We start from the raw sequence: 25,890 nt of genomic DNA, 5'->3' as shown, positions 1-25,890 counted from the left end.
GTAGACACAATAAAATCTCTATGAACAATGTTTTCACCAACTTCATTACATAGCCATACTTCACAGTTAACACAGGACGCTGGTTGGGGTTGTTGTGGCCACACACTTACATACTGCATGATTTTTTTAATCCATTTTTTTGTTTTTTAGAGAGTCATTGCCTTCTGGCGCAGCTACAACAGTTTTGTCTCATTTGAAATCCAAGATAAAGCACATTGTTGTCTGAAAAGAAAACGGCAAACAGAATTTCACTCCCACAGGAGATCCATCATGTCAAAACAAGTGGAGTGAGGCTTTTTCACATTTGGCGCTGCAAGCAAAGGTGTCTTTTTATTCCGAAAAATCTTCAAACTGTCTTTAGAAGATTTGGTCTTTTGTTGCAACCCCTCTCCTGAACTCGTTTCTTGTCCTGTGGTGAGCTGTGAGAGGCACCACTGAAAGGACAGTAGGGGACACTCTGCAGATTATGAACAGAAACGCCTCATTTTGGACAATTTTCTCTTTTCAATGTATTTTTTCCCCTTTTCGTCTCTCTCTTCAATAAACTGAATGACGTCAGAACGTTAAATGACAGTGAGAGAGGACAGAAGGTGTGGACATGTGGACCAGGACAGTGAGTCTGCAGAGTTTTCTGTTGGTGGGAATGAGTTTTCAGAGAGAGAGCTCACCTACATCATTTCACTGGCCACTGGGGGTGTGCTCTCCCATGTTCTTCCCCAGAAGGTGGCTAAACTCAGCCAGCCCCCCCAGCCCCCGCGGCCCGTGCATGTCGGGCCTGATGAGGCCTTGGCGCTGAGAGTGATAGGGAATGCCATTGTTGCTGTTGTAGTTGAGCGCCTCGTGACTCCAGCGAGGCTCCCCGTAGTCCATGTGTGGAGTGGGAGCAGAAACCACCCTGCGACGATCCGGCGAATCCTGTGGTGTGGCGGGGTAGATGTACTCCCCAGCAGAGTTCCTCAAGCTGCCGGTGGGACGGTTGCCACCATGCTCCCCCCTTTGGGCGGCAAGAATCAGGTAACGCTGGCGATCTGTGTGAGGGGGAAGCACCACTTCCCCTGGGTCCTCTATTCGGACTATACCTCCACCTCCTCCTCCATGCAGAAACTTAGAGCTCAAGTAGATGACGGCATTGTTGGGGCAGGGAGTCCCTACAGAGGTGAGGAAGGTCTGGCTCTGGTCCCAGTCGGCATCTGGGAGTCGCATCACTCGTTTTTGCTGCAGAGGGGTCTGTTCAGGAGTTGGCAGTAAGCCTGGGTCCATCTCTCCTTTAGGCCATCCGTTGGGCATCACAAACAGGTTATCAGCCTGTGATCGGCGTCTCTCGCCACCGCTGGTTCTTGTCACGCTCATAACTGACCCGCTACGACCCTGCCCCAGCATATTTTGCTCTTTGTCGTTTTTGCGTCGGCTGCCGTTGGCTCCAGACCCTCGGGAGTGACGGTGCCGATGACTCATGATCCAGCAGACAGTGAGACCAGAGAGGATGGCTCCCGTGGAGAAGGCCGAAACCGCAGACACCACCAGCAGGTTTACCGACACCAGACCATCCGGCTCCTTGATAAAACTCTCCTGGAACAGCATTCCTGCGTAGAGATACAATCACACAGAGAGAAGGTCATCAGTTAACTGCTGCAACCTTAATGGTATAAATGTTTCCTGCGTCAGGCATGTGGGAGTTCACCAACGGCCAAACTAAATGACTTCTTTTCTCTGAGCTCTCGGTGGGTGGGAGCAAGCGTTCCAGCCAAGGTAGCTCTGGTTAATTGGCTTCATTACATTAAGTGGAGGGTGATTTTAATGGCTGTAACAACTGTCTTCCTGATAGAGAATCGCTCTCAACCATAACATGTTTCACAACATTAGCTTTACAGGGAGGGAAGCCAAGTATAGCGTTAATGGTGAGTAATAACCAAATGTTTTCAGGCCATAAAATTCTCCTCCAGTTACAGTAAACAGAGGTGAGGACAAATACTTGTGCAATATCGCTAAGAAATTAAATGAAATTACTGAAAACCACATGAGATCTCAGTAACTGCATTACATCTAAATGATTTCTAAACAGATTAAATATAATTTCATAAAAATACAAACAATTTCTCTGGAGGGGAAACTAAAAAGTTATTAAAAAAAGAATTGTAAACTTCAGATCGTCTTTAGCTCTAGCTGTCCATTCTTTATCCATATGAGAAAATGACATTTTAAATATTTTTAAAGTGTTTAAGAATAAAAGACAGACAGTGAAGACATGAAAAGCTGTTCAAAGCTGCGATCAGACTGTGTTTAAGGAGCTTTAATGTAATTTATCAAAGCGGAGGAGGTCATTACAATAAAATGATTGCATGAACAAAAGCATCACTTTCAGATTCTGTCTTTGAAAAATGAGACTTGTGTCTCAAACTCAGCAGAAATCAGATTTCATGGCGAGAGCTCCAGCGGTGTGAAGGACACTGCACAACATTAATGTCAACAACCAAGATAATCTAATAGAAAAACTAAATGGAAAAGTACTTTTTTCTGAAGGTTGGGGAAAAACTGTTAACAAGTTAGAAGGTTTGATTTACACACATCTGTTTGTTCAGATGTTTGTTATTTATTATGTGTTTATCGAAGCACAGAGGGGGGAGAATGATGATATGGGGTTTCATGGGTTCAATATGAATTCTGCTAATAGAAAACAAAATGACTGATGAAAGTGCTCAGTAACAAGATGAAAATTTTAACATTAGAAGAATATTTTAACATTGTGACAATTAGAAGAAAACTGCAAAAAAATAAATTAATGAAAAAAATGAAGAATTATAGGAATTTAACAACAGGTCTGAACGTTTGACGTTTTGGAATACAATCAGAAATGCAGTATTTAACAATTGTTACCTTTCAAATACGTCACTAAACTGTATTTTTCAGAGTTTGCTTTTATAGTAACCAAAATTATGAAGTTTTAAGATTGTGATTTTTTGCAAATTACTTGAAATGTTTTTCCTTTTAGCTAATTCAAATGAACATGTACTTGTTCTGTCTAAAAGTCAACGCGCTGAATGGATGAATGCATCGCTGCGTTTCCAGATAAAGTGCACCTTGTCTCCAAATAAAATATGAACCTGTACCATATTTTGACTAAGTACATTTAATCACTTCCATTCTTGTGGAAAAGGGATGAATTATTGAAAATATGATGACAGCACTAGCTGCTGTGGATCAATTAGAAAAGCGCCAGAGGATAAGTAGTTTTGGTCTGTGGGAGCTCCTGGGACCAACAGCAGTGAATGCAGTGAAACAGTGCCAAGGGAAGCACAATTGGAGGAAAGGAGGATGAAGGAAAAAGGAGAATATTACTAAAGACAGAGAAAGAAAAAGACAGGGTCGCCCAAAGCAAACTTGAGTATTTGGGGCCTTAAACAAACAGTAATAATGGTTGTTAAATTTCAGCACCAACAGTGTCTCCACAAGGACAGGAAGATAAATAAATCCTTTTTTACAGAAAATAAATGGATATCAGAAGAGGGGTCTCTTTACTCACTTACAAGCTGTGCATGAGAGAATAAAGGAAACAAACAGGAGGAAGAACACATCAGCAGGAAAACAGTACAAAAATTAACATATGACAAAGTGTTTTTAATGTGGACAAAGAGAGCTGGTTGTGGTGAAGATCCTCCATATGAGACAGCAACATGGGTAATTAATCTGGCTTTGTTTAGAAAAGGGTTACCCTACACATTGGCATTAAACTGAGGGATAGCAAATTAAACTCTATTAGAGACTTTAGTTTTGCACCAGAGGTGATATTAAATGTTTATTATGCACAAACAGGGAACTGAGAGTTAATGATAATACTTTATTTCCTCAGCACAAACTCAGTAGTGACTAAGGAGCAAAACCTGTAATGAAAAACATACAGCAGGTGTAAGAACAGACTGATAAGAAAAAAAGCTATTTCAAGAAACCTTTTCCTCCAGTAATTTACTGTAATTACCAGAGCAAGTTGCAACACACATGTACAGTAGTCCTGCTCAGCATCACCAAACGCAGCTGCATCCTGCAAGCGGAGGAAGTCCTAAACCCCTTCAGCTAATAACTGTCACGTTGAGAGGACTGTTTGAACCCAAAATGCAGATACACAGGATGACACGAGGCAGGAGTTGATATAAAGAAAATCCTTTTATTGTAGGATGAGTCCAAAAATAAAAATGAATCCAAAAGGCAGGGAGCCAAAATCCCAAAATCAGGAAATGATCAGGAGATCCAAAAACACCAGAGGAACGGGCAGATTCACAGAATAAATCACGCTGACAAACAACAATGAACCGACAAGACAATCTTCTTCTTCTTCGTGTTTATTGGTGGGTGGCATCTAACTGCTAGGTGCATTTACGCCACCTACTGTGCTGGAGTGTGAGTCGGAGTAAGAGCGTAAAAAATAAAATAAAATAATAAAAAATAAATAAATAAATAAATTCTACCGACAAGACAATGAGAAACAGACAGGGCTTTATAGACTGGGGCATAATGGGAGGCAGATGAGCTGCAGGTGTGTGGGGAGAGAACCAGGTGAAGGCAATAACTAATCAGGGAGGAGGAGCAGGAAGGAGCAGGGGAGTACACTGGACCTGACTGAAGAAGAACACCCACACACACCCACACCCACACACACACACACACAGCTGGAGAAGGACCAACACACACACACACACACACACACACACACACACACACACACACACACACACACACACACACACACACACACACACACACACACACACACACACACACACACACACACACACACTAAGCTGGGGAATGGCACACACACCGAGCTGGGGACAAAGAGGCTGGAGCTACAACTGGAGGGGCTGGGGATGACCTGAAAGGCTACAAACAGAAGGCACATAAATAAGACGCAGACAAAGGACACATGAGGGCGCTAAGACACACAAAAGAGGAATCTAAAGTGGGATGTAGGACATCAGGAGACACATGGGGAAAGATGCAGACACAGACCATGACAATAACTAAGAAAAACAGAAAGATGAAAAGCTATAAACAAAAAGATCTACAGTTTGTCTTGTTAAAAGAGCAAACATCAGAAAAGGCAAAGATTCAAAACTAACTTTCAATTGCACAACACTAAAAAGATCTAAGAAATGATAAATGATATATTTGTTTGGAACAAAGCCATGAAGAATAAATTATCCTGAAAGTAATTATAGGAAAATAAATAAAAAATGTATTTATGGACCAATAGTTTGTTTCCGTTCACATTTCACCACAATAGAAATGGGCCTTCTGTGCTTATAGGCGTCTGATTTAGAGGTCTGAAGTAACGTGAATGCTGGACATAAAGACAGCAAAAGTCACTCAGAACAAAAGTAAATCATATTAAATAGGTTGCATGGTGGTGCAGTTGGTACCCATCAACTAAAAACACATGTTGGGTTGATTGGCAACCCTAAACAAGAGATCTGTTCCTGAGGCCTGAGGGTGTCCCCTGCCTTTCACCCAATGACAGCTTGAGTAAAGGCACTAGGGATGTGAATCTCCAACAGTGAGGCCGATTTGATTCGTATCTCGATACACTCCCAGCAATACGATACGTTACAGTGAAACAATCTGCCAATTAGATTCCATAAGGTTCATCCCTGCTCATGATTTATTAAGGATTTTCGATTGGATACAATTGATAATAAGATCTGAAATGATTCAGCACCTTAAAAAGAATTTTGAAGTCCACATCTGGGTTTTTAAACATCACAATGTTTTTCCCTCTTCGGTAAGGATGTATTAGATCCTCTATTTTTTTTCGAATAATCAATAAATTCAACATGAAAACAAATGCATGTGATTTAGAATTCTGCTAAGAGATCGATGATGCATTAAATGTGCCTCAAAAACAAAGACAGAGCAGGTAAACTATGAAGTAATCAATATAATCATTGTTTTTACCAACGAGAGACATGCATGGAAAGATACATTGGGATATAGCCGTCAGTTATTACCGATGCAACCTGAAGCTACTGGTGCAGTCGCATCGCTAACGCAATGAACCAACCACCGGTTCAGATCGGCGAATTTCTCCATCCCTAGTAGGCGCCAGCCACCTCCGGTCCTATACTGAGGAAAAGTGGTTAAAGCTGGGGTGCATAGTTTCAAATTTTTAAAGAAACTCAAAAATAACTATTTCACCTGTTCTACGATAAAAATAGGTAAACTTTCACTATTTACATTTCACCCAAGCTCCTCCTCAGATAGCACGCTTACACTGCAACAATGTAGAATCCACATTGCATTGTCTACATTAAAACATTAAATCAACTTCATAATGCACCTAAATTTAATATTGAAACAACTTATATTTGTTAACTGTAGACCAATGCCTTTACAATTGTATTTCAATTAACCTAAATCTTAAAACAATATAGAAATTTAACACAATGACAGATCAATGCATTTTCATTTATTTTTCAATTGAAAGAAACTATTACAATATCATACTGTTTCTGTCAGGATTCATTGGTTTTGCAACATTGATTCAACATCTAGTTTGCATCGAGATTTTAATGTCAACCATTCTGATGATTCAGATGGAAAATCATTACTGTTTCAATGTAAGCTTGCTATCTGGGTCCCCTGGCCTCTTCAGCAAAACAAATAATTTACACAATTCTAGAGCGTTGCCAAATAGAGCTGTGTTCACAAGAGGGAGCTGTCAATCAACGAGAATGTTCTCTGGTTCCCAGAATGCACTGGTAACACCCTGATGCACACCCACCTAGCTTGAATGCTAACACAACCTGCATAAATTGATGTTGGGCTGTAAACTTCAGGCTAACTGTGGAAGAGGAAGATGGGGAATGAAGACAAATGTATTGTTTGTGACTTGGAGCTAAGTGATTTGTGTAGCGTTCAAACGTATGCTACACCAGACTATTGTTTTAGCCTGTTGTAGCATTAGCAAGGGTGTGCTACCATCACGAGTGCCCGCTTCCTTTCAGTTTTTGATGTTTCTCACTTGAAAGTGTGTTTAGCAGCTCCTAGAACTAGGGATGCACCGATAAAAGTTAACCAATACCAGGAACCGATACCAATGCAGTTGCTTGAAAGTGGCTTGACTGTAACTTGTCATTTTTGTTCACCTAATATTTTAGTTTAGTGATCATTTCTATTCATATATTTTACTTTTGATCTACCCCAGAGTCTTTTCCTGTTGAAAGCAGAGAAGAAAATAAAACCTGTATTCCAATTCATAGCATTTTTTTGTGTGGTAGAAGTATCGGTAATCTGTATCGGTGAGTACTCAGATCCAAGTATCGGTATTGTATTGGTTTGGAAAAAAGTGGTATCATTGCATCCCTGTCTAGAACCTTAAGAAGGCTGAGGAGATTATTCAGCAGTTAGAATCAGGCGTATCTGAGCAGGAACATTTCAAACACATTACTTGTCCTACAAGAATACTTGAGCGCTCCTGCACTGCATGAGGGGTGGCTTTCATCTCTTCTTGAAGGAGAGCAGGGACGGGAGATATAGCTGCTCAAATTTCAATATTTCTTCTTCTTCTTGATTATGTCAGGTTATGTATCCAAGCTTTCAGAAAAGGAATGGGTAATTTTAGATTTTCCTGCATGCAGCATAAATTAACAACTTATCACTCTTGATATTTGTGCAAAGGAAACGCTGCCTGTTGACTTTCAAGCCCACGTTTCGTGCATGCTGACTCTAGCGATGAAAAAAACAACAAGGCTCTAATGGCTTCGCTTTTCAACAGCAGAAGTCTTTTTTTTTAACAAACACATCTGGCACATCAATATTCAACTCACATAGAGAACATAGATATTTACACGAGGGCCCATCCGTAGTTGCTCACAAGTAAATTAAAAGTGACAAAAGTAATGATTGGCGCTGCTTAAAAAGTAAAAGTTTTCTATCTAAACTTAAGCTTGTCTTCATTTTGTTTTTAATCTGTCACATAACTATTGAGTTGCATTTCTTTACAGCAGAAGCTTTAAAACATAACTGCTCACTAAAAAATCGAGTGGACATTTATTAAGCCATTCCTCATCTCCTGTCACCTGTAATTACATCTCAGACGAAGGATCCTCGATGCGCATCCATACTCTCAACTAGTTTCCCGTTTATATTGACTGAGATCTGCTGTTAATCTGCTGGCTGTGCCGGTGAATCAATATCCTTCTCAACGCTAATTAGCCCTTCATCTCCAGTCAAAAAGCTCAGTGATACACAAATACAAACCTATTAATCACATTACAAGAATTTTTTCCCTGTTTTTCCTATCAAGTATTAGGGGTAATTTAGGCAAAATGAGTTTTTAAGTTTGTCTTTTGTTCAAAGCCATGACCCTCTTGACCCTCATTTCTTTTAAAATAGGGTTTTCACTGCTGTTGAGCACTGACTTTGTTTAAATTTGAGGGTTTTTCTCTCTCTCTGGATGTAAGTCCTGGTACATGACTGAAGAAATAGCATTTTAAATTAGGGGTGCACAATATATCGGCATCAATATTGGCCGCTGTGAGTCATTTTTTAACATATTCGGTATTGGTCTGATAAATACAACCAGGCTAATATTAACAACCAATATTTTTCCATCTTGTTTCCATTTATTAATGTTTCATAGGGTGAGGGGGTGATGTGTATTTGTTTAGTCATGTGACAGTGATTATAATCATCTCGGAAGCATAAATGTGTGTGGTGTGTGTACATAATAATGTAAATTCAGCTTTAATAATTTTCAATCCATACAAAATTTGCTGATTCTAGAAGCAATAATGTCAGTTTATCGGTATCTGCAAATATCGGTTATTGGCCATAAAAGTAGTATTAATATTGGATATCAATATCAGCCCAAAAATTTCATATCGGTGCATCACTATTTTAAATGTTTGTAACATATTACATAAGAAATTAACTTAGTTCAACTGGGTGATTAAACTTGCTTACTAGTGAAACTTGCTCTGATCACACGTCTCATAACAGCTGATTTTTACTTTGGTCTGTTCTTCACACATCTAATCATCCAGTCAGGTTATGGAGAGAAAAGATCTAGAAAGCCCAAAAAGACAAGTAACACTCAAAGTGTTGTTTTAGTATGACACTGCTATTTTTAAAGTATTTTTCTAAATCAACTCCATGAAAAAATAAAATCGTTTCAACTTTTAACAGTGTTGATTTCGTTGCAGCTGCCAGTCCAGGAAGCTAACAGCTAGCAAGCACTCGGATAAACACAAGCTAGCTTGTGCTTCACACAACACATGACTGCAGGCTAGCGATGTCATGTTCACAAACAAATCAAATCCTTTGAACGGGTTTTTAAAGTGAACAATGAGAGCCGAGGCCCTGTAGAGAGGCGTTCATCTTGTTTTCCAGTAACGATAGAGTTTAACACTGCTCATTTAACACTTGGGATTTTACTGCGTAGTATCAAACTTGGCAGAGCTGACTCTCATCCATGCTGCTTCGGCCTCAGAAGGCACCAACAAAATTGCATCCCATGTAAAGAAAACAAAAATGAGACCCTGAGACTCCAAAACCAGACACCATCCTCTCCATTATCATGCCTTGAGCTCCCATCCATGAACATCAGGATCAGGGACAAGGACAACACTGGCAGTGTCCAACACACTCTGGGAACAAGCTCGACTTTGTGTCAAGAATGGGGCTGCAGCTCTGGCATTGGTTGTATAAACAGAGACCTAAAAGCTGATTCATACTTCTCCGTCTGCGTCAGTGCGGGGACATGAAACGCCATTATCCATCCTTGCGTAGGGCTCCGGCAGGCACGCAAGTACCTACAGAGTCGAGCCCACTTTTTTAAACATCCGTCGAATGAGACGGATTACGCAAGCTTGTGATTGGTCAGGACGCCGCTGTCGTCTACACCGCCGCCATTGCGCCCTCAAAAACATTAAGAGAGCCGAGGATAATTAGCAGCAGACACGGAGAACCTTGAAGGATACCTCGCGAAAAAACTCTAAAAACATGAACGTTTAATTCCCCGTGACTGGAGGAGTGAAAAGATGCGCAGCAAGTGTTTTATTTGTGGACGGAAATGACAGGAAACGTGGGTTTAGAGGTGGCGAGCGCATACAGAGGTGGAGGAGAATGAGAGACAAATTTGTCTGTTAAAAAGTCTCTTATATACAAAAAAACAATATAAACACACTATCTTGGACCGATACATGACAGGATACCACAGAACAGCGCTACGCCCTCTGTTGCTTTGCAACACTCCAAGAGACGGAGAAGTACGAGAGCAAAACGCTTCCGTCAATCCGTGCGTGTCTGTCCATTGCAGAGCTGATGGAGAAGCTTGAACCAGAAGTGACCCCTGCAACATTTTCTCCCACAGCACCCTCTACAGAATGCCTTGGGGCAAACCAGGTCCTGAGCTCTCCCTATGTCTAACAAACACATGTGAACTGGACAACCAAACCCCCATGAAGCTTCGCAGGGGTGAAGGTCTGGTCCACAGTTCCACATCAATGGATTTTTGCAAGATAATTTATGAAAGTATTGTTTAAGGTCTTTGCACAAAGGTCAGACTTTTGTTTGAGCAATTCCCATATTTTGCTTTCAGTAAGCTAGTCTAAAAAGGAATGATTATTCAAGTTGCCCTTCTTAGTAAAACTGGTGGTTTCAGGGCCACAGATGTGCTTGGAAAAAACATTTGAAGGTGAAAAGTGTGTCCACACAAATAGCACACACACACACAGGTTGGACAATGTGATTGACCGCAACCTTGCTCACTTTGTACACCAAAATGAAGAGCTGCAACCACAGAACAAATGTGAGATATGTATAAACCACAAACCTTTGGTTTCACACGCACCACATCTGGAAATGTTCTCGCTGAACTCGATTGCAAAGGTTGCTCTCTGACATTTATCTCTGCTGTGGTTCAAGGTTGCACTGTGGCACTTTAGATTAAATCCTGCATGGTGCAATAATGCTGCTGTCATATTATGGCAGAGGCAGTGGTCCAGGCAGATTTGTGTGTTAGTACCATGTGGCTGCTCGTTCTGACATTTTCTCTGCAGAATGGAGTCAGATTAAATGTGGTTTCTTAGCTCTTTCACTTGAAAGTTGAGAATTTTTTTGCCAATTTGTTTTATCCCATACTTATGTCTTTCTTGGATTCCCAACATCTAGATAGAGTCTTAAACTGGTGGAAAGGGGGATTAAGATAAGAGTGAAAAGCTGGCTAGATAGAGTTTCTGGTTATGTGTGTTTTTGTGCCATGTTTTCCTGCATCCTACCAAGGGTGACAAGAAAAGCAGCTGCTTGTGCACTCTGCCCTCCCTTCAGCTCCTTTCCTCTTCCCAGATTCTGCTCACTTAATAAAGCTTAATAGATGCCAACAGGCTGGCTGTCAGCTCGACTAACACTGAGCTGCTTGTCTCAAGGCTTCCAGCTCCAATTACGGTGCAACGAGGACGGGAATGTGTAGGAAAGGAGACAAAGTAGGAGACACAAAGGAGTTGAGAGTACAAGAGAAGGATAGAGATAAAGAAAAGAAGAGCTGAGGCAATAAACGAGGGTAGGAGATGATTAAAGTGGGGATGTTTGCAAAAGGTAACTGTCAAATTTAAAGCACAAAGAAGAGTGTGTGTAGTTTTTTCTTCTTTGGTATTCAATTAAGTTCCTCCTCACATTGTGCTGTCCTTCCTCGCTTCTGATCCTCTTGTTAGCCAATAATCCCCCTTCGATATCTCTCTTGTGCCCACCGCTCCTTTGATACCAAGAGTGGCAGCATGATTGGAATAATAACCTCAACACTTTTAAATGAAAGTGAGAAATTTTCTAAAGAAGGGTTATTCTCACAGAATCAAAGTGATGCTTTTGTTGCTCATCGGATAGTGATTTTTGTTTTTCTCTGCGTACATTTTATCAGCTAACCTTCCTCCCCTTTAATAAAACCACTGAGCGAGGGAAATAACAGAAAAGTATTGTGACTGTGACTATTTCATGACAATGACAATTTGTTTCTGCCCTCTCCCCCAAACACAGCTGGACTAAATAACACATTTGTACACAGATATCAATTAAAAAAGACAATGAGATGAACTAAAGGAGTATTATTTTCAACCTAGAATCCACGATGACCTTATCTAGGGATGCATCTAAATCTAAATAAAATGCATAACCCTTAAGGACCCGTGGTGACACTGGTGTCACGACCCATTTCAAACATCTGCAAAATTGCTTCTTGAGTCAACTATTCAAGTATGAAAACCCACATTCTATCCATACAAATATTGAAAATTAATAAACTTCTTTATTTTATTTACATTTTTTTCTACATTTTGATGTATTTATTCTGTTTTCTAATTCAAAAGGGTTTGGGTTCTAACGGGTAAAATTATTTGAAGAATGGCACATTACCCAAAATCAGTTGCAGATCAGCAACAAATGAAGAAGAACGTTTCACTAAAATATGTCCAGTGGTTAATGAAACATTCTGCTAAAGCCGGGCCCACACTGGAGACATCAGCGGCGTGGATCGGCAGCGGAAGGTTGCTGATTCAAAGTAGAAGCCATTATAGTCCATGGGTTGATACAAACTGGCCAACGTTTCAGGCAGAAGCAGCTCACTGCACCACACTGCTGAAGAGAGCATCAGGTTTTAAACTCCTTTTTATTTGTTTTTAAAGCTATTAACTCCTTAGCCCCATCTCACCTCTCAGACATTCTTCAGCCCTACACACTTTCTCGCCCCCGAGATCTGTGCATCATTTGCTGCTAAGGGTGCTAAAAGTGTGGCGTGTAATAGGCCATTCCCATCTGTACCGGGTCGGCCCGGGCCGGGTAGCGTAGGTTGTTTACATATCTGGGTGGCCTGGTATTTTTCCGGGCCAACCAAGGCTCATTCTCAGCCCTCTTCTCGAGGGGGTCTGCTTCAGGCCGACCAGGGCCAACACACCCACTGCTGACAGCAAATTCACACCTTCCATTAGAGCAAGCCTCTGATTGGTGGGTAGAATCAGCCCACATGGGCTTAAGACAAGGATGTGTGGAAACAACCGGGCCAGGCTGGGGCCGACTGGGGCTACCCGGCCCGGGCCGACCCGGTACAGATGGGAATGGCCCATAAGTAAGGGGGAGAGGGCCATTGTAGTTGTAGGCCCCAAACTAAAGCCTGGTTTATGCTTCTCCGTCAGCTCCGCAAGGGACAGACACGCACGGATTGACGGAAGCGTTTTGCTCTTTTACTTCTCTGTCTCCTGGAGAGTGTTGCAAAGCAATTGCCCAGCAGGACAACAGAGGGCGTAGCGCTGTTCTGTGGTATCCTGTCATGTATCGGTCCAAGATAGTGTGTTTATTGTGTTTTTTGTGTATATAAGAGACTTTTAACACAGACATATTTGTCTCTCATTCTCCCACCGCTTCATGCGCTCCCCACCTCTAAACCCACGTTTTCTCTCACTTCCGTCCACAAATAAAACGCTTGCTGCGCATCTTTTCACTCCTCCAGTCATGGGAGAATTAAACGTTCATATTTTTAGTTTTTTCGCGAGGTATTCTTCAAGCTTCTCCGTGTCTGCCGCTAGTTATCCTCAGCTCTCTTTGCAATGGTGGTGCTGTAAACAACAGCGGCGTCCTGACCAATCACAAGCTAGCGTATTCCGTCTCGTTCGACGGATGTTTAAAAAAGTGGGCTAGACTCCGTACTTACTTGCGTGCCTGCCGGAGCCCTACGCAAGGACAGATAATGGCGTTGCGTGTCTCCGCACCGACGCAGACAGAGAAGCATAAATCAGGCTTAAGGAATGCTCTGCCTCTGTAGGTCAGTCAGACCACCTCGCTCCACCGTTTTAAATCTCACCTAATACTCCTTTATCTCCAGGCTTTAAATGTGAAAAATGATTTTATTTAGTAGAGGTGGGAAAAATGATCGATTCTAAGATGCAGCGCGATTCAGCCTTGCATGATTCCGCATCGAAGCAGCAACGTGACAGAATGAGATTCTCTCCCTATGTCTATGTCGGGGGGTCGGCAACCGCGGCTCTGGAGCAGCATGCGGCTCTTCCATCCATCTGATGCGGCTCTCTGTGCTTGTAAAATAATGAATGGATATTTAAATAAAATGCTTTATATTTTACTGCATTAATTTTACATCTGTATGCCAATTCTAAATGTAAAGATTGTCTGCGTAAACCTGAACAGTTCCAACCCGGTCTACTGTGAGACCGGGTAGACGCGTCACGCTTGTGCGTAATCATATGCGTGTTCTGAGCTGACGAGGATGTGAGATTCTGGGATTCTCCTCAGCTCCTGGATGTGTCGCCACATTGGAGACAGGAACAAGCGCTATTCAGCCAAAGTTTCATAATCAGGGAACATTTTCTAAGTGACAAGTCTCGCTTCAGTCAGAGGAATCTTCCTGCATGCGCCCTGGTTCTGCGACGTGCTCCAAGCCCCTCTCCACATCTTCAGCTCACTGTGCGCCGTACGTACGCGCTGATAGCGAGCTGCGCTGAGCTCAGTGTCCAGCTCAGATGGGAATCTTTTCTTAAGTGATTTAGCTACATCTGCGCGAAATGAATTAAGTGTCAGTTCGTCTGCATGCGTCGGGTTCTTTTCTGTCTCCGTCAAAATAAATAGTCAAAAACAGGAACTATCCGGTCAACACAACACAAGCCCTGCTTTTAACTGTTTTGTTTTCTTGTGAAAATAGATATAATTTAACTTGATTAACACCAGAGCCAGGCGCACTGCACCGTTATCTCCGTCGTTGTAAATGAGGGAAAAACAAATTGATCGGATCCTTTTCTGACCTCCCCCACCTACAAAGTTTAATTACAACAATCAAACGTGACAGAGCCTGGATTTGTATTCTGAACAGTCTAAACATGTTTTAAAAGAAACGTATGACAAACGTGACACCTGCTCAGTAAAACCACCAACAGGGTGAAAAATATCAAAATATTGTAGGCAGAGACGGGCTACAACTTCTGGATCCACTTTATATAAATCGTTTTATTGATTATCTTCTTATGAAAGATAACTTTGACGTACACGAACGACCGGTACTGGCTGCTGTCACCTGTTGTGAGCAGCGCTCTGCTGTCTGAAGGTAGGCCCCGCCCACAACGCCGCGGCTGCTGCGGTGTTTTCTTTACTGTGGGAAATGGGTAATAATGGCTCTTTGATGGGAACAGGTTGCCGACCCCTGGTCTATGTCTATGTCTATGCGAGGACAATAAAATTTTGAGGTATTACTTCTGGGGGCAGAGTTGCAATGACATGCGCACTGCGTTGTCCTAGAAGCAATTGGACAGGGATACAGGGCCAACCAGTAATCAAAGGTGTACCCGTTACATTTAAATCGGATGTCTGGGCTAATTTCTGTTTTGGGATCCTGGATGTGAAAGAATCACTTAACACAGTATTTGTTTACTATTTTTGAGTTCAGTAATATTCTATCTTAAAGCTGCTCTACCGAAAACATTATTTCTTGAATTATTTAAGTAATTATAGGCAGCACACTTTAAACATTATTGCTCACTATAGTGAATAGATGAATGTTCTGTTTTTCAGGGATTTCGAAATCAAAAAGAAATTGAAAATTATTCTACTGCTTTTATTAAGTAATGAAAAATTTTCTGTGAAGAATCGTGATGCATATCAGACTCAAATCGAATCGTTAGGCAGATAATCGGAATCGGATCGAATCGTGAGGCAGGTAGAGATGCACACCACTATTATTTAGCTGGCATTCTGTCACGTTTCAGGTATGTTTAGGACCCAAATATGAAGATACCCAGGAGGACACGAGGCAGGAGTAGATATAAGGAAAAAATCCTTTTATTAGAGGATGAACAAAAATAAATCCAAGGCAACGAGCCTAAAGTCCAAAGTCATGGAGCACAGGACACCCAAAGCACTCAAAGAGCACGAAGACCAAAGACGTTGAAACAGAAGCTCACCTAGAGCACAAAGTCTGGGGACGAGACAAAACGCTCATAAAGAGCACGAACAAATGCAGACAGAATACAAACAATGGACCGACAAGACACTGAGACAAGACAGGGCTTAAATACACAGGGAGGATGAGAGGGAGATGAGCTGCAGGTGTGTGGGGTGTGGGAGGAGGACCAGGTGAAGGCAATGACTAATCAGGGGAGAAACTAACATGACCTAAGAATAAAACCTAATACAAAAGAGCAGGAAACATAACTACAATTCAAAGGGAGGGGGGAGAAAAATAATAATCACTGATGGGAAATAACATACTAAATCATGAAAGGCTGTAACTAAAGCAAATGACTTGAGAAACCTAGAGGGCTGGAGATCTAGGGGCAAATGGGGAAAACCAGAAGACACACGAGGAAGACGCAGACGTGACACATGAGGGCACTGGGACACAAAAGGAGCGCCTAGAGGACGAATGGAGGACACAAGAAGACACATGAGGGGAGATGCAGACACAGACACATTCAACATTTCTTTACCATCTTTCATATTTGGTGTGAAGCTGCTTTGAGCTACTATGCTGCACACAGATTAAACTTTTTAAAAATAGTTCAAATCTGAAATGAATTTGTGTGTATTTTAATTGTGCTGTCACGTTGTTTTAATGTTCATGTTGTTCTCGCTAATGTAAAGAGAACAGATAAAATGGGCCCTGAATCTACAAAACTGATATTTAAGAGGCATTTTACTGTAGTCTGGTGAATAAAAAGTTTTCTGCAAATTATTACAGAAGCTTTTACCTCTAAAGGTCCCTAAAAACTGACCACTGAGAGGGAAATGTCAGTTTTTGTTTCTACCGTTTGCATATCAGCGTGTTCTCGCCCCGAGGGCATCGGATACCGCTGTTATTGTTGCAGCCTTAATGCCTCCGAGAAGCACACAATGTGTCCTTCACTATCAGTACTGTATGGTGGTAAAGTCTGCATAAGGGCGTAGGAGGAGTGGATGTAGCACTTTTGTGCCACACCAAGCTACACTTTTTTCTTATTGTTACATCTTAAAGAAAAGTTTTTTTTATTGGAAACTCGATACATTTTTCTTTTAAACAATTTTTTCTCTTTTGCTGCTTTTCTTTGGGTCCAAATTGAGTTTGAGCCAACAAAAACAAACCTTCCCTGCAATACTTTAACATGTTGCAAAATAATGTGGATTAATGATAAAGTGTCCCCAGATTGTAGTAAAGTCTAAATATTCTTAGAAAATGAAGGTCACCTGTTTGGATTTTGCTCTGGTTCGGATTATTTTGAGGTCTTGGCCTTGTTAGATGCTCAGTAATTAATTTGGGAACTGTTCTGAGGCTGCCTACGGTTCAATTTGTTTTTTAATCAAAAGCCAAGCCAGGGAACTTTTTTTTTTTTTGCAGTTTGAGAGCTGGAATACATGTATTAGAAATACAGCAAATCAGAACAGAACAAAGAGACTTCATAGCTTCCCAGTGGACCCGTGGATGATACGAGCGCACACTTCTAAGCTAGATAGGTTACGACTGTGAGAGGGAACAGCCAGTGATCTGACGAGCTTTCATCTCCAGAGCACACCGTTTCCCTGCATAAAGTTAATGCGTTTATATAGAAAGTGATGAGGGGGGAGTGCATGTGGCACAGCACAGGCACTCTACAGCGAGTATGTTTGCATAGATGTGTGTGAATCTATGTGTGTTAATAAGCAAATGCCCACATCGCTTGCCGTCACGGCTGAGTGACTTTGCTCATTATCCTCTTTTCTTTCTCCTCTGTTGAAAGTCTGCAGGCATGTTCTTGCTGCTAGACTTTTACACCTTTTCCGCCCCACCACCTTCTTTGTCTCGCTCATTTTATTTATTTCCAGCTTAGGCTTCTCTTTTCTTGCAGGTACCTTATACTGCATTTCTGGTGGTGCATTTATTTTTGAGTCGCACACAAACACACGGAGCGCCCCACGTCGCGAGCTGTCAGACCAGCTCCAACGTGTTTTATTCAGGCACAGGAACAAACTTGGGATGAGGGAACATTATTCTCCAAGAAGAAGAAAAAAAAAGCACAGACCTCACTTGGACTAAACCTTGACGCTCGTAAACTGTGTTTACTCTTGGGCTGACTGTAAAACCGTTTACAGTCCTTTCCTGACAGCGATTTGTTTAAGAGTCTGCCTTATGAAAGTTGCTGGAGAGTTCTGCATAACCCTGATTTTAAAAGAAAATAAGGTTTGGGTAAAGCATTTCTCAAGCCTCGTGTCCTCGGGGCCTGTCAGGCAAACCTGCACTGCACTCATCTGATCAATATGTTGAAACATTTATGCACACCAACCATGTGTTTGTAATTAAAATTCCATAAAACCTACACCAAAAAAGGAAAAGAAAACATGCTGCTGATGGATTCAGGTCTTCAGCCGGGTTCATTAGCACGGACAGATCTTAACGTCAAGGTTTGCAGAGACGTCTGCATAATCACATACCTGAACGACTCTCTCGCTGCCTTTTGGATTCCTCTCATGCATCTCTCACTTTCTCTAGCTACCCAGAACGACTTAATTTTTTATTCACCTTCATTTTTGCTTCATTTTCCTTTTTTTGCCTTCCTTTAGAATAGTAGAAAAAATGTGCTTGAGGAAAGCAAAGCAACTCTAGATTTGCTTCTGGGAAGGCTGCCATGTAATCACAAGCTACAGGCTTTTTTCGGACGTGTGTGTGTGTGTGTGTGTGCGTGCAGTGTTTTTCTTCCTAAGCAATCAGGATGTTCCTCACTGCATTTGCAATTTTAATTTTATCAGAATGTCTAGTTTCTTAAATTCAGTTCAAGTTCAGAATTCTTTATTAATGGAAAACGACATTTCTTCATAGTTATCGTAGTTGGCCCCAGCTGTGGACAGGAAGGATCTTCTGTAACAGCCTGTGTTGCAGCAGATCTGGAGAAACTTCTGACTGAAGACACTGTTGTTGTCTTACTGTCTTGTGAGGAGGATGCTCATGGTTCTTCTTCATGTTACGAAGCACCCTCTTTTGTCTAACCCCGAGAACAGAGTTAGCATTTTTTCACTGGTGCTGATGCTGCTACCCCAGCATGTGGCCTCAGATCAGATTTCATTCTCCACAACAGACATACAGAAGACATTTAACACCTTGCTGCAAACACTGAAGGGTCTTGGCTTCCCTGAGAAGTCCACTCTGATCTGTCCCTTTTTTGTACACCGGGGCATTTCTTCACGATCTCCAATTCTTCTCAAATCATTCTTCTCATAAAATCCACAATAATAATCTTCTTTGAACAGATTTAAGATCATTGCCACACAGTTCCACAAAGTGGTCCACCAGTTGTGTCTCCTCGGTCTCTTGTCCATCTCTACACCGGACAAGTGCAGAGTCATCTGAATACTTCTGCAGATGAGAGGGTGCTGACGTGTCTGAGGTTGGGCTGGGCGATACGGCCTAAACATAAAATATCTGATTTAATTTTAATTAAATTCCCGATTTTTTTTCGATTCATTCTCCCCCTCAACTATTAAGAATAGTAATAAGTACAAATGGAAGGCACCTTAAAGCCAATTTATTTTTTATTTAATCACAAGCAAGACAAACGTAACCCTCCTTTCTGAGGTGAATAATGAATACATGAACACCCTCTTGCAATAAAAGTGCCACGCTCCATGTCCGTCGCAGCAAACCCAAACCAGTTCCAAACAACAGATGATTTATTTCCTTTCTAGGAACAAACTTCCCACTCTCACCGGTGGCCATGGAGTCGCTGTTGCTGTTTTGTGTGCGTGCTGTGATGTTGTTGTCGTGGTTATGTCGAACAGTACGGAAGCTCCATGGGGCCAAAAAGGCGCTATTAAAAAAAATTCGATTTACTTTGTTTTTGTAATCGCCCGCAACAAAAAATTCTAATTAATTCATTAAATTAATTTATTGCCCAGGCCTAGTCTGAGGTGTACAGAGTTAAAAGGAAGGGTGAGAGTACAGTTCCCTGTGGTGCTCCTGTGCTGCTGACAACCTGCTCAGACACATAAATTGAGACCTGTTGGTCAGATAGTCGTTAATCCAGGTGATTGCGAAGGCGTCCTCCTGTGTCGTCTGGAGTTTCTATAAATTAGGCTGAATTGTATTAAAAGCACTGTAGAACTGGTCGTCAGCGCTGTCTGCGTTGTCCAGAGGACTATGGGTTTGTTGAAGTAGTTAACAGTTTTGTCTGAACCCAAACAAAGCAGCTGGGCTGTGACCGACACAGCAGTAAATGAAAACGTGTGTGTTTTTTTTTCCTGTGGTATAATAGGTTCCAGTGTTGGCTGTGCTTTTTATGGTGATTGATATTCCAGTTTTAGGTGCAAAACAGCATAAAAAGTGGAGAGCAATAATAAATATACACAGACAGGCTGCAGGTAATGAATTGGAGAACGATCTTGCATAGAATTAGTCTAACGATCCACCCAGAGGGTTCGTATATTTCATTCCCGACGTGTGAACCAAGTCGTTTCTGTTTAATCACTCTCTCACATGCTATACCGGTATTACATCACAACTGCAGTGCAAAACGACACCCACCTGTTAAAAACACACACCAATTTGTTTTGATGTTAACACCCCCCAGAGCTGAGGTCTTGGACTTGGTCCAAATATAAATATCTCAAAGTTTGATAAAATGATTAAACCATTAGGCCTTGTATTGGTGCGGGACACCATCTGGGTGGCTGATTGAACCAACCGATTTGTTCCAGCCGCCGCCGGTTCTGTTCATTTACAAAACAAATTTAATGAGGTGTCTCATCTGTGATGTGGGCCAAGGGTCTTCAGGTGGACACGCCACCAGGCCATATCATTTACATTAACAGTCACCACGTTCGTCTTGAGCAGGAGCTGATCCATACCGGGGCAGAGCAGTAAACTCAGGGATTAACTGAACAGTTTAGTGGGGAGGCAGATGGAAGGGAGGAGAAGTGACAAACACCGGAAAAATCCAGAGGATGTGTCACAGGAAACAGAGAGACTGAGAGAAAGAAAGTGTGAATAAATCATGTTGGTGTTACTGATGTGTTGACAAAACGGGTTGATGCAGAGTTAAAGGAACTCCTCGTGACTGATTTTGTGTGAATGAAAGACAGAAAAACAACCCCCCATGTGGCCTTGGATGTTTCATCACTCCAGATGTTCAGCTGCAGAAATCTATGAAGGTTCTGCCCAGAATCTCCAGGTTCTAACGGGAAAGAACCACTGACTCAGCACTGGCTTTACTAATTAAAGGTAAACTCAACTTTTGTCATCTGCTGCCATTCATTTATTTTTCTCTATCATTAATGTACATTTACACACACTCATTTGGTCATGCGCATGCATAGACTCACATGTTTAAATGCTCATGCAGGATTTAAGGCGAACTTTAAAAAAGCATCAGAAAAGCCAATCAGAAGGAAAGCGATTTTATTTTGTTTGCTAGTTTTTAGATTAGAGCAGGGAAGCCAAAACACTACAAGAAATATCAAAATAAGTTTTCAAGATAAAGTAAAAATGATTAATATAATTAATTAATTAATATTTTTTGTTAAAATTTTTACAAAATTAATAAAAGACTAAAGCAAAACTCAAATAGACCAAAGTAGTCATTTACCCAGTAAAAATGATCCAACCTTCAGAAAAACACATGCAACATGACCTGTAAATGACTTCTCCTAATTGCTGCACTATACGTTATAAAAGATACAAGTTTAAATCTATTCAGATTTTATGTGAGTATTTTGGGATGCATTTATTTATTTGAGACTCTCAAAAGTTCTGAGAGTTGCGATCAACTTTTATGTAGGTGGAAAACTGCAGCGCAGATCCATCCATCCATCCACTTTCAGCCGCTTATCTGGAGTTGGGTCGTGGGGGCAATAGCCTAAGCTGAGAAACCCAGACTCAGCCACTTGGGCCAGCTCTTCCGGGGGAACCCAAAGGCATTCTTTGGCCAGCCGAGAGACATAGTCCCTCCAGCATGTCCAGGGTCTTCCTTCAGGTCTTCTACCGGCTGGATGTGCCCAGAAAACCTCACCAGCGAGCCGCCCAGAAGGCATCCTAATCAGAAACCCAAGCCACCTGAACTGGCTCCTTTCAATGTGGAGGAGCAGCGGGTCTACTCCTAGCCCCTCCTGGATGACTGAGCTTCTCACCCTATCTCTAAGGGACAGTCCAGCCACCTTGCAGAAAAAACTCTTTTCGGCCGCTTGTGTCCGTGATCTCAATCTTTCGGTCTCTACCCAAAGCTCCTGACCATAGGTGAGGGTAGCAATGTTACTAAACTCTGCAGCACAGATTCATTCATGAAAACGTATCATGTTGTTGTAGGTCATCCAGTAAAAGCAAAACCACACACACATACACACACGTGCACCACGTCCCTTAATACAATATTTAAAAACTGTAATCTCCACTTTTATACTTAAATCTTAAAACCGATAAAAAGAAACCATCTTCCCTCAATTTTCTTTTTCTTCTGAGTGGCCCTAAGAGGTTACTGTAGAAATTCCATTAAAAGTTGAGTTTATGTTAGTTATCAGTAAAAAAAAAAAAAAGTCAGATAAGTGGCTTTGATTACACACAAGTTGCAGGATTGTTGTGCCCATGGAAGCTATGCTGCATTTTTACAAAACTTTAGGGGGTCATATAAAACAATTAAATGTGTATCTGTTTTTGAGAAGCCTTTGGTGTAGTCTATCATCTTCATAACCATCACAGCAGGATGAGATAATAAAGCCTGGCTCTGTGCTGGGGGTCTGGACCCCCTGAAAAATAGCAACAGCCTTTCATAAAGACTCTTTCCTGTTGACTTGTATCACCAACACCTTATACAGAAACATTTATATTTAATTTAGTGTTATTCAATTAAATTCAATTGAAAAGCATCATGACCTTGCAGTAAAAAATAAACGACTTCATTTATGGCAATCAGTAAAAACATTTTTCTTTCTGAGGAATTCTCATTTTTCATGTCGGTTACTCCTTATTCTGATTTATTATGTAAGTAACATGATATCGTCTGGAGGCTTTGCAATAAGTTCCCCCCATCTCGAAATGACATGCAGGATTTACATAACTCATTTAAACGCTGTAACTTTAGGCTGTTATTTTCAGACCCCAAAACACAAAAGAGCATTTCAACAAGTCCTTGAAAACACCCATCTATCAGCACGAACCTGCTGCTCACTGAAGGGCAAAGCCAGCTCTCTTTGTTTTTAAAGGCTCTTTCCAAAGCACCCACTGTGGAAAGAGACTTGTGAGGAGCAGGAGGAGGACTCTGAGCAAGAAATCAAAGGAAAGAGTCAAAGCCTCCAGGATGGCTCACCAAGCTTTCCCCGCGCCTGAGCCATTGTTCTTTGTCCATATGCCTCTTTACCCCAAAATTCCACTACCTCCGTTACGCTCCGCTCTGCTCCGGCACGAACTCTGCAGCAAAATTGGTCACGTTGTAGTCAATCAGAGCTGTTCCACTACTGCGGCCGCACGCCGTTCCGCCATCCGGCAACAATAGAATCGATCCTATTTTCGCCGGACGCCGGAGCACCTCCGCAGTCAATGGACAGAAATCACAACCGCCCAACAGGAAAGGGAGCAAGCACAACTTCCGTTATTTCACAATAAATCGATAAACAAAAAGCATTTTTTGTTTCATATGCACAGGTTTAACAACTTTTAACAACTATCAATGGCGGTTGAACTTTAAATGCACAAAAATAAGCCATAAATACAGTTTCCACTATCAAAGTAGTCACACTTTGTTGATCCAAACACTGCTGATCTCTCAACACAAATGATGGGCAGATTAAACAGTTCATTTCTATGCTTCTCCCACACAACGGGTGTTTGGATCTAACTTCCGCGTTTATTGCTCGGACTGTATCGCAAGATCTCGAAAATCCTGCGCATGCCTGTTTGCGCACCTCAGGTCTCCGCACCGGAGCGGAGCCGTTGTAGAGCGGGTACCAGTAAAAATTGAGTTCGGAAGCGAGCGGCTGCGGAAGGCGGAGGCGGAGCGGAGGTAGTGGAATTTTGGGGTAAGTCTCTAAGCAGAAACTGCAGCTAATTCACTCTTTTCTCCTCTTAAGTGTTAAAACTCATGTATATGACAAATATTGCACAAGGATGGAGGGATCTGGTATTTTTACATGCTCAGAATCTCCTAATTGCATTTTTAGCTCTTTGAGGTGAGAAATATGTTTTGTACTCTTGTGCGGTCTGAGGATGAACAGCTACAAACCACATTCCTCTATCTGATAATAATCCCGCCTCAGCCTCCATCTCTCTAGTTTCTGGGTAGCAGGAGTGACAGTAGAGAGGGAATACTGGTGGAAGTGGCAGCAAGGACACAAAGCTTTCTCTCTTTCTGAAAGAAGAGACTGCATCAAACAGCTTCCTCCCTTCCAGCACTGTTTCTTTTTCATTTCCTGTCTCTTGTCTCTCTGCTGGGTTTCAGGCTGCAGGACGACGCATTCATCATCAGCAGACTTAAGACGCACTCTGAACTTGCTGTCATGTAAATGCAGTGTAATATGGTGGACCTACCACATTACGTTTCAGCACAAGACTCTCTCCAAACCCTAGCAAATAAAATCAAATTAGACAAGACCATGGGCGTTAATTTAGAGACAAATTTTCCTTCCAACACAAAGTCCCTCATGTCATTACAAGCACCTGACAGAATGTCCGACCCCACAATCGCGGCGTCCTTTTTAAGGTGACGAAGAATCCAATCCGCCCGCGCCTCATTGATGTTTTAGTGGACCTCAATTACCAATTGGCTGCGTCCCCGCTGTTCGACCAGTCAAAACACGGCTTTTTCAGCAGGAAATATTTTCACAGCACCATAATTGCTTCCATCTGTAGCTACACTGCAGCAACACCAGCTATGTCATTATGGCTGAGTGAGTTCAAACTGAAACGGGTGGCGAATGATGTGCATGTGTGGCTGAGTGTTTGCGCTTCACTCTGGATGCAGGCACTTGTCGAAAAGACCACCTCTGCTTTCATCAGCGGAGAGGAAACAGAGAATTGAGGAAAGTGGTGAAATGGAAGAGCACTGAAGGAGGATGTTTCTGCAGCTGAAATGCTGCACGCTCGCCAAACACACAGTCTCCTACTAGCAACCTAATAGCAATGGCTATTTTAACAGAGTTGACTTTTGCTGATGAGCTGTCTGTGCAAACAATGTTTCACTCTCTTCCCCCTCACAAGCCTGTAAACAGTTACATCAAATAAAGGAACGCAGAGGTACGAACATTGGAATACAAGAATGTTTCCTCAGAGCAAATTAAAGAAGTGACGTTGGCAGTTTAGCACAAGGATCAGCTCCTGTAGGCAGAACTGATTAGCCTGTCAGCAAAGGTCGCGACATGGAGGAGGCCGTCCAGTCGGCACGTGGAGACGACCTGCTGCAAGACGCTCCGTACGCTCCGCTGAGGGCTGAACCAAGTCCAAGTCATTACAGCAATTACAGAAGCTGTTTACATCACCTGTCACAGGCATGTTCACACATGCACATCTCTGGTGCACACACACACACACACACACACACACACACACACACACACACACACACACACACACACACACACACACACACACACACACACACACACACACACACACACACACACACACACACACACACACACAGCAGTGGTTTCTGACAGCAAAGATTGCTCCTCTAAGACAGCATTGATGCTAAATCCAGGAGCTGTGGATTACACAACAATGTCTGCACTGTGCTCAGTCAGAGATAATGTTATCGATCTCCTGAAGAACATCCAGAACAAACTCAGGACTTGTATGTGTTCACCAGTTAATTTGTGCAATTGTAAAAGCTTGTTATAAATGCACTGTTTATGCAGAAGGATGGCCAGTAATAGTGGCTTAAAGGAGATTAATATTTTATTAGGAGGAAGAGAACAATGTCAGCAGGTCAA

At 42.0% G+C, this 25,890-nt stretch overlaps 1 protein-coding gene across 2 annotated transcripts in view; it reads right to left on the bottom strand.

The window, feature by feature from the left end:
- Window positions 1–486: 486 nt before the first annotated feature.
- Window positions 487–25,890, bottom strand: part of sema6bb (sema domain, transmembrane domain (TM), and cytoplasmic domain, (semaphorin) 6Bb) — a 249,276-nt gene continuing 223,872 nt past the window's right edge. For both annotated transcript variants that reach the window (XM_015971501.3, XM_015971502.3), the window contains exon 17: window positions 487–1,583. In XM_015971501.3, coding sequence (XP_015826987.1) covers window positions 679–1,583 — 905 coding nt within the window. In that variant the 3' untranslated portion in view covers window positions 487–678. The remainder of the gene's footprint in view (window positions 1,584–25,890) is intronic.

The sequence above is a fragment of the Nothobranchius furzeri genome, chromosome 8 (genome assembly GCF_043380555.1).
Source record: "Nothobranchius furzeri strain GRZ-AD chromosome 8, NfurGRZ-RIMD1, whole genome shotgun sequence".
NCBI lineage: Eukaryota > Metazoa > Chordata > Actinopteri > Cyprinodontiformes > Nothobranchiidae > Nothobranchius > Nothobranchius furzeri.
This window is presented reverse-complemented; position numbering and strand designations above follow the sequence as displayed.